This window comes from Poecilia reticulata, linkage group LG19, assembly GCF_000633615.1.
Source record: "Poecilia reticulata strain Guanapo linkage group LG19, Guppy_female_1.0+MT, whole genome shotgun sequence".
Taxonomy (NCBI): domain Eukaryota; kingdom Metazoa; phylum Chordata; class Actinopteri; order Cyprinodontiformes; family Poeciliidae; genus Poecilia; species Poecilia reticulata.
This window is the reverse complement of record NC_024349.1, coordinates 16626325-16637881: the sequence shown is the minus strand read 5'-3', so window position 1 is coordinate 16637881 and position 11557 is coordinate 16626325. Positions and strand designations below refer to the sequence as shown.

The 11557-nt window shown below is 41.2% G+C and overlaps 1 protein-coding gene across 30 annotated transcripts in view; it reads right to left on the bottom strand.

Annotated features, from left to right (window-relative positions):
- Positions 1–11557, bottom strand: part of LOC103481688 (ankyrin-3-like) — a 136534-nt gene that overhangs the window by 12947 nt on the left and 112030 nt on the right. For 15 of the 30 annotated variants that reach the window (XM_008437344.2, XM_008437342.2, XM_008437337.2 and 12 more), the window contains 2 exons: positions 2310–9980; positions 692–766 (listed from right to left, as the gene is read on the bottom strand). In XM_008437344.2, coding sequence (XP_008435566.1) covers positions 692–766; positions 2310–9980 — 7746 coding nt within the window. The remainder of the gene's footprint in view (positions 1–691; positions 767–2309; positions 9981–11557) is intronic. The other 15 variants (XM_008437359.2, XM_008437360.2, XM_008437361.2 and 12 more) reach the window with 3 other exon arrangements.

Genomic DNA, 11557 nt, shown 5'->3' with positions numbered 1-11557 from the left:
TATTTATTTTTTCTGACTGTAATGGCATTTGATGTTAATTTGTAAAGATACATTTTGATTTTGATATATTAGTATTTTGTAAGGTGTGGACCTTAGCTGGAGCCACTTTTTCAAGAACTAGGACCTGGCCTACATCTGCCACATTTCTTTAGTTAAACCATCAGAACTGTCTGGGAAGATGACTGAAATGGCTTCACTACAACTTGTCTTGAATCCTCTAAAACATTTCTGGAAACCAATCACACGCAACCCCACAATGATGAGGGGTGGGTCTACCTTACTGCATCACCCCACACCTATGAAGGATACATCATAAAAATCTGAATGGTATGTGTATGATGTAATTTAAATGATGTCTTCCAAATCCAGTAAACTGCTTTGACCTCATATCAACAAAGCTCCATTTGACCAACACCCCAGCACGATGCTCCAGTATGCTACTAAACCTCACTGAAGCTATCTGGTGACAATGAAGAACCTTCTCAGTTGTCATAATGTTGTGACTAATCACTGTAAATTCCACTGCAGTGAGGAGTCATCAAGACATTACACTAACTGTCCACTAGATGGCAAAACTGCAACACTTTTAAAACTCCAGTAATGGAGCCAGATCTCAGTTCAGCTGATTCATCGGTCTTGCACTCCAAATTCCTGGACGCAAAGGCAGAAACCGAGATAAATTCAGACTCACCAGTCCAGCTGAGGCCGAGATGGTCAGCTACGATCGCCATGCGGACGTCTGTTCGCTCACAGGGACTCTGGGGGCCTGAGTGATTAAAGCCAGAATAGAAAAACGATCAGCATGACATAATGATGACAGTCTCCAAATAAAATCAGGCAGGATTTACAGAAGGAAAATGTTTCCTTCTGTAAATGTGTAAGCAAGAGTTTACTTTTTCCAGTCCCCTAAAGCATCTAAAATAATTTGGGAAACTGATGTCTGTTAAAATGAACAAGACTTGTTCTCATATTGTTTCGTGAGAGTATCAAATATGTTCACTGTCTCAAGTTTAAACTTTTCTGGCCAAACTTTCCTCAAACTTTCCATTTTAGATCCTCATTTGATTTAAAGTAAAAAAAAAATTTTATGAGAGTAAGGCTATTTTTCGAGAATTAAAAAAAAAATAAAATAAAAAATCAAACATTCAATTTGAGTAAAAGTGCACTTCACGAATTTTAGATTTGTATTCTTTAGAAATGTTAAAAACTGAGCATCAGTTACCTGTCACTTCACCATTGTGCACAGCTGCATTTCTGATAGCAATGAAACAAACAATTACTGTGTAGGGGATCTCTGCCTCGCTGTTCAGGATCCAGATGTAGATCCATATGCTTTTACTTACCAAATGTAAGTACAAATAAAAGCGACACAGAACATCAGTCTAATTAAAAGCTTGAGGATGTGTGAGGCCAGAAAAAAAAATAAAAATAATATATATATATATATATATATATATATATATATATATATATATCACACTTTTAGACATACAGTAAATGTTTGCTCTTCAATAATATTAGTAATGAAAGTTTTAGCACTACAGAGTTTTCTGCCACAACACACAACAAACAGTTAAGCATCAGGCAACATTCCCTCTCACTGATAAAAAACAGCTCAGGGCTAGCAGTTTGCATTTATGCAGCTTCCAAGGTGAGCCGATGTATTGTTTTCAAAGCGATTTCAAAAAGGAAACCACAAAATACCATCTAAGAACCAGGCAAACTGATTGGAACATATTAGGAAGGAGTGAAAGAGAGCTGTGTCTTCTGGTGAAACGCAAGACTGAAATCACTAGAGGTGCAATGAAACTGGCAAGTGTGCAGTTGCCCAATTTAATATGGAATTTGTCCTCCTAATTCTGCCTCTTGAATATATTTGCAAACCACTGGTACTAAAATGGTAGATCGATTCACTTGTTACACATTTTGTAAAACCAAATCTAAGGAAGTTGATACCTTTAACTCTACATCAAGAGTATCTAATGTCAATTCTTAAGAGCCAGTGTCCTGCATGTTTTAGCTCCAACACGTGTATGGTCAAGTTCTGCTGGGGCCTGGCAATGAACCGTTATTTCATTCGGATAAGCTGGACTAGAGAACAATCTAAGACATACAGGACTCTTGATTTAGTGGACTACTGTTAGTCACCTCTGCTCTACAGCTACATCAAACAGCACAGGACACAGATAACAGGAAGGACAGGAAGAAGACAGCTACACTCACGTCACATTACAGATCACCCACAACAGCTACATGCATCTTTTAGAGAAAGGTAAAGTGCTTAAAGTGTTTAGAAAGAGTTTACAAACTAGTCTCGTTCTCCATCACAGGAGTCGTGATTGGTTGATCAACCTGACTCCCTTCCTCCATCTGCTCACGCTCCTTCCCTCCATGTGTCCACCTAATCTTCCTCCTGCTTGTCCTCATCCTCTTACTGACATCTCTAGTGGGTGGTGGTGATGTGGTGGTGGAGGTGGGGGTGGAGGTAGAGGTGCAGGAAGAACGGGAACTCCTAGAAGCTACAGACGGTTCTGACAGGGAAGTGTTCCTGGTGGTACTGAGTCTGCAGCTCTCCTCATCTTCAGTGGGCAAAGTTTTCCCTGCTAACATAGCTTCAGCCTCCTTGGATTTGGTTTTGTTTAAAGATTTGGCTGCTCGACTATTAAGAGAGTTTGTTGTAAAGTTCTTCAGGTCTACTGCACTGTTTTCATTTTTGCTTTTGCCTTTTGATGATCTGTGTGTGTGCTTAGATTGAATTCTTTCCTCATTAAAATTTTTGTTAAGTCTGAGTGTATTGTTTCTGGCCAGTGGCTGTTTTTGGGAACTAGAAGGGCTTTTAATGGCTTTCAAAATAGGGATTCTGGATTTAGGAAATAAAGTTTTAAAAGGGTCAAACCGTTCCCAAACTTTATGTTGCATCTTATGTGTCCTGAGAGAAAATTCATGGGCATTTTCTTTCAAAATGCCCTTTATTTCATGATGCCTTTGGCTGCATAGTTTGTGGCTAGCCACCCTCAAGGGCAACTTGGATCTAAATATATGGCCTTTGACTCCTTTGGCTTCTGTTTTTGCTATTGCTACATTAAAAACAGTCTCGTCTTTCCCATAGTGTTCCCCTAACTGGCTTAAAGAGGTTTCTGATCCACTGACGTCTTGTAGTGCTGGTCTTGCAGAGGACAACAAATTGGATATGGTGCTGCTAGCTTGAAAAATACCTAAATAGGAGTCAGGGATAGTGCTACTGGTATTGCTGCTCAGTGTTTGCAGATTGCTGGTCTGTTGTGAAGGTGCTGAAAGACAATCGGTGCTTTGGTAACAAGTCTTTTCATCTTCTGGGTTCTGTTTACGTCTGTCTGGACAAATATTGCCATCAGAATAGTAATCCATGACAAATGACGGTTTCCTCAAAGAGTTATGTGCTACGTTTAATGTATTAAAATGAATGTAATCTGCATAGTCTGGTATAGCACAATAACATCTATCTGCAGTGGTTCCTGAAACATCATCACTACTCCAATTGAAAGTGCTTGTATATTTAGAAGTGCTATTTGAAGCATCAGATGATGCTAGCTTTAAACCTGCTTTAAAAGTAGAGAATTTTGGCTCGGTGTTGGAAGCTGACTCTTTGCATGTGCTGTAACCAGACACATTGGATATCTCTACAGTCATTGTCTGAATGGGGACTTGAGGGACTGGTAAGGTATACTGAGAATTAAACTCATTAATGCATTGTGAGGAGGCATCTTTTTCAAAGTCCCTGACCCTGTACTTGCCTGCTGAGTAGTAATGCTCACCAATCTGAAAAAACTGGAGCCTCTCCTCCACCATGTCCCTCTTGCTCATGTCAATCGCACCACTGCGTGTCATCTCAAACATCTTCCCTTCATGGAAGGGGAATGGGTTTGGTTCACTCGTTGGTGTGCTATCGTCTGTTGGAGTTTGAGCAGGTGTAGTTTCTGCTGTCGTAGCCTGAGACTGGTCTTCAACAGCTAGTCCGTAAGGCTTTGGCTCCCCATTGTTTCCCTTTGTTCCCCGCATGTCAACAATTTCTCCTTCACCACTTTTACTGGGCCATGGATCGAAGTCCAGCCCCTTAGTGGCAACAGTCTTAAAAGGAGAATTGAATTCCTCTTCTAATTTGTAACTAAAGTAAGAGTCTGAAAATCCTTCTTTCTCTGAGGGTTCCTGGGTTTTAGCTCCATCTTTACTAATGCCATCAGAATTTCCGTTACAGGTGGAGGTATCTTTTTTCAAAATGTCTTTCTGGCATTCCTCGGGGGTCTTCTCCTCCTCAATAACTTCCAGTTTGGTCTGGGGAAAAGAACGATCGGACGACCTAAATGTCTCTGTTGCCCAAACATCTCTCCGACTGTCTGGAAGTCCAAAAAGTCGTAAATCAGCCTGCTCACACAGGCCATCATCCTCATCTTGAAGCTCATAGCCATCTAGAGAGTCTATCTCTGTGGCATCTGTGTCATGAGAAAACTCAGCTGTTGTGGCTATTGAGCAGTCTGTTATTGACTGGTCATTTCCATTTTGTTCACAGTCATTATCCTCCCCTTTACCATTGGAACCTTTGGAACCATTGGTGGAGCCATTGGAACCATTGGTCCCACCAGGTTCTTTGTTGCCATTTTTGTCATGTCTTTTAGACTTAGATGTTTTCTCTTTCTCTTTTTTCTTTTCCTCTTCTTCAGGAAGATTGGAGGTCAATTTTTTACATGGAATTGGCTGGAAGATTGACTCATCATCTTCGTCGGCATTTGATTGACTGTCATCTGTGCTAGGGGGCACTGGAGTAGGAGGTTGTATACGTATAATTGGTTCGGTCAGATGCTTGTCGTGTTCCTCTTGTAAGTTCACTTCCATCATTTCTGTCTCAGTCTCTGAAGAGGCACAGGAGCCCTTTCTCTCTGTGTCTGAAATTTCTGAAGCTGAATCCAGAGGGGGAGGAGGAGGAAACTCAATGTATGCAATACCCTTGTCTTTTGACACTTCTTGCTGCTCCTGGTCTTTAATATCACCATGAATATTGTTGATGGTTTCTTCTTTAAAATTATCAGGTAATTCCAGCTGATTGTCATTCATTTTTGTTTTTTCTTTATTAGCATTAGCAAGGTCTGCCTGGGCGTCGTGAGCACTATTTTTGCTGTCTATTGTTGCCTCTTTAAATGAGAAAACTGTGTTTCCTTGACCATCTTCCTCCGAGTCCTCAGATACCTCCATGATAGGGCTTGGCTTGCCTGAAATGAATTCCATAAAGCCATCAGGAGTTTTGCACGTGAGGTCATAGCTGACCTCTTCAGAGCTGGGGGTTTCTGGTGTAAGAGGGCTTTTCCCTGAGCTGTCTATGAAAGAAACTTGCTCTAATGTATCATCTTCTGGGCTTATGGGACTAATTGCGGAGCTTGATTTCTGTTTTATTGTGTACAGTGATCCCTTAGCCTCCCTCTCTGCCTGCCTGCCAACCTGGACATAAACAGGCAATGTTTTGATGCCTTTGAAGTTCTCTTTGGTTGTTACAACTGGAGGAGCTATTACTTTCTCCAGTATTTCTCTGGGGCTCGGAAGATTATTGGAGTTGGAATCTTTCGGTAAATTGTCAAGAATTTCAAAGGTTAAATCTGTTTTTGCTGGGCTTGTCTCTGGGCTTTTAGGTTTAGATAGTGTAGGTATCTGTGAGGGCTTTTTGGTTGTCTGTTTCTTTGTAAGGTTGTTATCTAAACAGGGGGTTGTGGTTCTTACAGGAATCTGGGATTCTGTCTTTTTTCTAAGGTTTTTGTTTATTGGTTCCTCTGAATCCTTTTTGGGCAGTTCAGGTTTTACATCTTTAGTAGACGACACACTTTTAGTGGTTTGCTGGTATTTTTTAGCATCACTGTCAAAAACGACAGACATCCTAGCAGTGTAGCTTTTATTACTTTCCTTAATTTCCTGGGTCACACTAAACTGATTATCTTTACCTTTAGGTGCTACTTTATCAGTCGTAGTTTCACAAATGTCATGAGGGGGCTCAATTAAGTTTTTGTTTGGAAGCTTGTCTGCTTTGTGAATTTTAGATGTGGGTATTGGGTCAGCCTTGCTATTTGCTTTGTCTTTCTCATTCTTTTCTTGGACATTTTCTTCTGATGTTTCAGATACTTTTGAGGATTTTCCTCCAGAGCCGAACTGGTAAACAGGTAGTTTGCTTTCCTGCAGTTTCTTTACTGATGGTTTTGGTTGCACAGGTGGAGGAATTTTAGTAGGACTGGACTGACTTTGACTGACCTTTTGAGCAGCAGATTCAAACTTCATCCTCACTGCACTGACCTTTGATGTTGAAGTTACATGAGCTGGAGACGAGGGTTCAGACACACAGGTCTTTGGTTCTTGTTTGATTTGTTCTTGAGTAGTACAAGAGCTGACACTTTTCTGAGGACTGCTTGGTAAGCTAGAACTTTTCTTCTCTACTGCCGGAGAGCTGCTAAAAAATTTACCAACTGAAGATTCCTTAAATTTGGTTTTACTAAAGATCTCATCCCCTGCTTTAGGTTTCTGTTGTGTTTTTTCTGGGCTGCTGCAGGTAGAGTTAGGCCAGGATCTAGGCTCCTTCTGTCGTCTAATTGGCTTTTTCTCAGGAGACTGTAGCTCATCATTAAGCTTCTCTGTTTTATCACGGAAAAACTGAGATACCTCACTGAGTTTTTCTTCAGCCTCCTTCACTGTTTGATCTACTCGATCTTCATAAAGTAGTTTGTCCCTACTTCTATCATGTTTGTCTTCAGTAAATCTCATCCAAACCGCATGTTTTGGACTGCCTGGTTCTGTTGAGTAATGGAGCACTGTCACCTTGTCAAACTGAGAAGGTTCATCTTTGTGCAGGAATTTACCTGATTTAGGGGACCCATCTTTTGATGACTTAGAAACAAACTCTCTTTTCGGGCTTCCTTTGCCTTGATTTGTGCCCTCAAACCTACCAGTCTCCTCAGAAGCTAGGTGGCGGTTTTTGTCTGCCACAGTTGTAGAATCCTCTGTGTCTGAATAAGACTGCAATGATGTTTCAATTTTTTCTGAGAGAAGCATTTTCTCAGCAAACTTATATGATTCTCCTCGAACTTCAGATAGTTCATCATCACAGTATTCTATGGAGTGCTGGCTTAATAGTTTTAGAGCTTTATATGAATCATCTCCTATGAGTTGGGCAGAACTTGGACGACTGTCCTCTTCTTGTGACACTGGAGTGTTAACGCGAGATGTTTCTAGGAAGGAGGGCAAAGATTCTTCGGCAGTAAGCTCCTCTTCTTCCTGTTGGGCCTCATCATAATCAGTAAGCTCCTTTATTCCACGGTCACTTTTGTAGACGTAAAGCTCAGGGTGCTTCTTTGTTTCTCTAATAATAACCTCAGTTGGGTCTGTTGTGCTGTGGCCCTTTTCAATATGAACTTCAATTATCCTCTCAACTTTAGGTTTGGATTTAATGTCTCGTTCTAGAAACCTTGGGGTGAGTTCATCACCTTTGACAGACTCTTGGCTAGCTTTGTGTTCAAAGAGACCTGCCAGTTCTTTAGATGGGTCTCGTCCTGACTGAAAAGCTTTCATGATGTCTCTGACTGACATGGCTTCCTCTATCATTTCTGCGCCGTCTGTCAATTGAGGCTTGTGGTACACCATACGGGTTGTGGTAGTGATATGAGTTTCCTCTTTAAGACACATGCTTTTGTTCATTAAGGCATCATCTTCTGGTATTTTCATCTGCAAAGCTTTTGATGATGAACTTTCTGGCTCTAGAGGAGGTAAAGCAGATGCAGCTTCCTCCATGACTCCAGGCTCAGAAAGATCATCCGGCTGCTCGTAGCTCCTGATGTGGACAACTTCAGTTCTGGTCTCAGTTACACAGGGGGGGATTGGGGAATCTGTAAATAAAGGTTTGGGGCCTGTGCTTTCTGCACTTTGGGGAGCAGAAGGCGTCTTTTCACTTCTCGTCTCAAACCCGCTGTCTGAGAGGGGACTTTTATCTTGCTCATGAGACAGCTCCTCGGGAGATTCCAAGATTGTGTCCGACCCTTGGTATGACTCAGCAAGCTTGCTTAAGTCCTTCTCTGAGGGAGATCTGATCATGCCTGAAACTGGAGGAGGCATTTTGAGTTTGTGCTCTTGTATGGTCATGGATGGCTTGAGCACTCGTTTTTGTTTCTCCTCCCCCTCTTTTTTCACCTCATCCTCATGCTCGCTTTTCAACTGTGCCATTTTTGACAGAGAACTTGCACCAATGTCCTTTGTTAAGTAATCTACCACTTTACTGAATTCTAACTCTTTGCTTGACCTCGGCTGGTGCTTAAAAAGAGCGTTTTCGTCAAATGGAGTGTAACAGTCTCGGAGAGCACTTCTTTGTGCCTCCTCTATCTCGTCTCTAGAAAATTCCTGCCATTCCTCCTCTGAACTTGTCTCATGACTTGAAATGGTCTTATCTTCAGACATGACATCCTTTTGTAGTATCTCACTGACTTTGACTAAATCTTTTTTGACCTTCTCAACTAGTGTGTGTGGCTCCTGATCTTCTAACTTAGACTCTTTAGGTGTGCCAGTGTTTGATGTTTGTACAGTTTTAGCAGCCATTTGTGTGTCTGTCTGGAGGATAGCTGTCATTCTAATTAGGTCCTGTTTCATATCTGCTACATCTTTAAGTATCTCCTGATTGGAGGCTGCAGTTGGATGGATGATTGGCGGTGTTATAAATGGAGGAGATTTTAATTGCGATTTCAGTTTTGTTCCAGTAACGCATGAGGGGAAAGATGAAGAAGAGGTGGACGAGGTACGAGGAGAATCGGGCAGTGCCATTTTGAGAGACCCAGGCCCCGGTTTTACAGGGGTGTCAGGGAGGACATTGACAAGTGAATAAACAGGGACAGTCATTGTATTTGAGGAGACTGCTGGACTTGGGCTTGCTGATGCAGATCTCAGAGAACCATAAGCAGAGGTTGCTGTTGCAGATCTGCGCGAAGATGACAATGACCTAAGCGTGCCATACCCTGAGACTGAGTACGAGTCTAAAGCTTCATTTATGGCTGCACTGACACCGGAGGTTGCTGCCTGGGTGGTGGCTTGGATCCTCTCCTGAAGACTGTTGCTTCTCTCTGAGAGAAGACGTGAAGAAGGCGAGGATGGGGTAGAGGAGGAGGATGGGTATTTAACAGGTGAGACGGATCCGTTCATCATGGAAAATTCTGAGGAAGCAATGGTTGTCTGACCGGTTGAGGACACGGACGACATGGATGTCCTCCCTCCTCGGGATGTGACTGTTGAGTCAACAGACATCTTTAGAGATGAGAGACTGGAAATGCTTTTAACAGGAGAAAGGTTGGCAACTTCTGAAGCAGCTGTTGTCACAAGGGCAGATTTAAAAGGCAGATTAGAACTGTAGCGGTTGTACAGGGATTTTGGTGATGTGACAGAAGCAGTAGCAGCTGATGACCTCTCAGATAAAGAAGCATTTGGTACTGAAGGATGGAGAGGGGTCCTTGATGCGTAAGCCAGAGCAAGATTTTTAATTGATGCCGGATCTGTGGCAGGTTTACTTCCAGATGTTGCAAGGATGGCAGACCCGTGAATGGGGTATGGTCCCTGCTGGACAACAGTTTTAATTGGTGAAGGCACAGTCCTGTAAGACCTGATGGGGGATGATGGTATGTCGCTGACCGATTTAACTGGGGATGACGAGGCGGGTGCTGGGGGTGAAACGCCCAAGGTTGCTCTTATAGTTGTGGGACATGCAGGTGAAGGTGCTGAGAGGGGCCAGGCGGATTTTAATGGAGAACTAGCTGGTGAGCCTGCCGGTGGATCGGCAGAGGCGAGGAGACCCCCCACTCCGATGGGCCTTGTTTGGCCAGGGACGGTAATAGGAGCAGTCGACCATGGTGAGTAAGGTCTGGTTGGAAAGACAGGTTTGTGAGGGTGACCAGAAGGCAGTGTTCTTGTTGCTGCACTTCGTTCAACTGCTGTTTCTTCAGGTGAAGTTAGAGAAAAAAATGATAACAAACGGGATGGTGTAGAAAATAATCAACAAAATGGAAAAGAGCAGAGAGAAAAGAAATATATGTTGGGGAAGAAAAAAAATGAGGAAAAAAAGACAACACCAGAGGAGGAAGAGTTGGTCAGTGAGGCTGTTGTAGTATTGGGAAGGGATACACTGCAGTTTTTAATTGCTGAGTAAGACATTCAAGAAACGACTAAAAATGGAGTTACAGAAAGAAACAGTGTTCTTGTGTGGTCATGGTTTAGGTAATGACTAAACCGGCTCCAGGTCAGTTCACCCCTTTGCCAAGTCTTAATATCATTTCATACCCAACAATTCGCATTTTTCTCATCCTATTTCAATCTTGTACAGTAAAGAAACCGAGTCAAACCCATGTTGTAAACCATGGGATATCAGCTTATGTTAAAATGCTATTAATTATTTTAAATAATAGATTTTTTTAAGGGATAGGGCAATTTAGGAACAAAAAAAATATTTATTATTTATTTATCAATAAATAAATAAATAAATACATTTATTTATTGATAAAAAATAAATGTGATCAATTTATTATTGATAAATACATTTGTTATTTTGCCAATAATAAATGATTATTGATAAAATAATCATTTGAAAACAACACTTTTATTTACTTCGGTCATTTATGTCTGATTTTGATATATTAAATTGTATTATTAGCCACAAATTTTGTACTATTCTTTATTTTCATTTATGTTAGTTGAGATCTGAGATTTTGCAGATTGTGCTTGTTGCCCCATGAAATATGACAACTAAAAAGACATGACTTCCAATTGTTAAAAATTATTTCTGGAGTCAAATACATATCCCCACACTAGATTTTGAAAGTTGGCATGAAAACATCCCTCTGACAGTTAAAGTTGATACACAGTTGCTGTAACACATTCTGTGTTAGACAGCATCATTTCATATCTGAAATATTAAATGATTACAAATTCAAAGGTACAACTGGGCAAAGGGAGAACATGGCCAGAACCCAAGTCCAACAGTAGCAACAAGAATGGAGGAAATAAACTCAACAAAGCACATAAAGCAGCAAAGTAAATTTGCAAAGACGATGGCATAGATTGACAGCTGGGAGACAAAATAATGGCGGGACAAATGCAAGAGTATAAACACAAAAAACAACTTCTCTCTTTGGACTTCAAACATTTTAATACCAGCATGTTGTCTCTGGCTTGAAATTAAGACCACTTTTTATAGTGCCTTTTATCTGTTTGGCCCAAAAAGGACAGTCTTTTTCACAGGCAGTTTAAACATTATGATAAAATAAAGCAAAGAGCTGCAGAACTTCCCATTTTCCTTTATCTTTTGTAAATAAAAAAAAGACAAAATGTGCTGTCCAAGACTCCAGCTTTAGCCCATTTTGTCATGCAGCATCAAACCTGTGACAAGCAGAGCCTGGGAAAACAAAAAAGCAACTCAAGACCTCCAGCATGCATTCTTGTACCAAACTAAGCTAAAACATTGCCACAAAGCCAAAAAAAAGAGCCTTAAAAAAAACAAAAAAAAAAGACCAAGAGCACA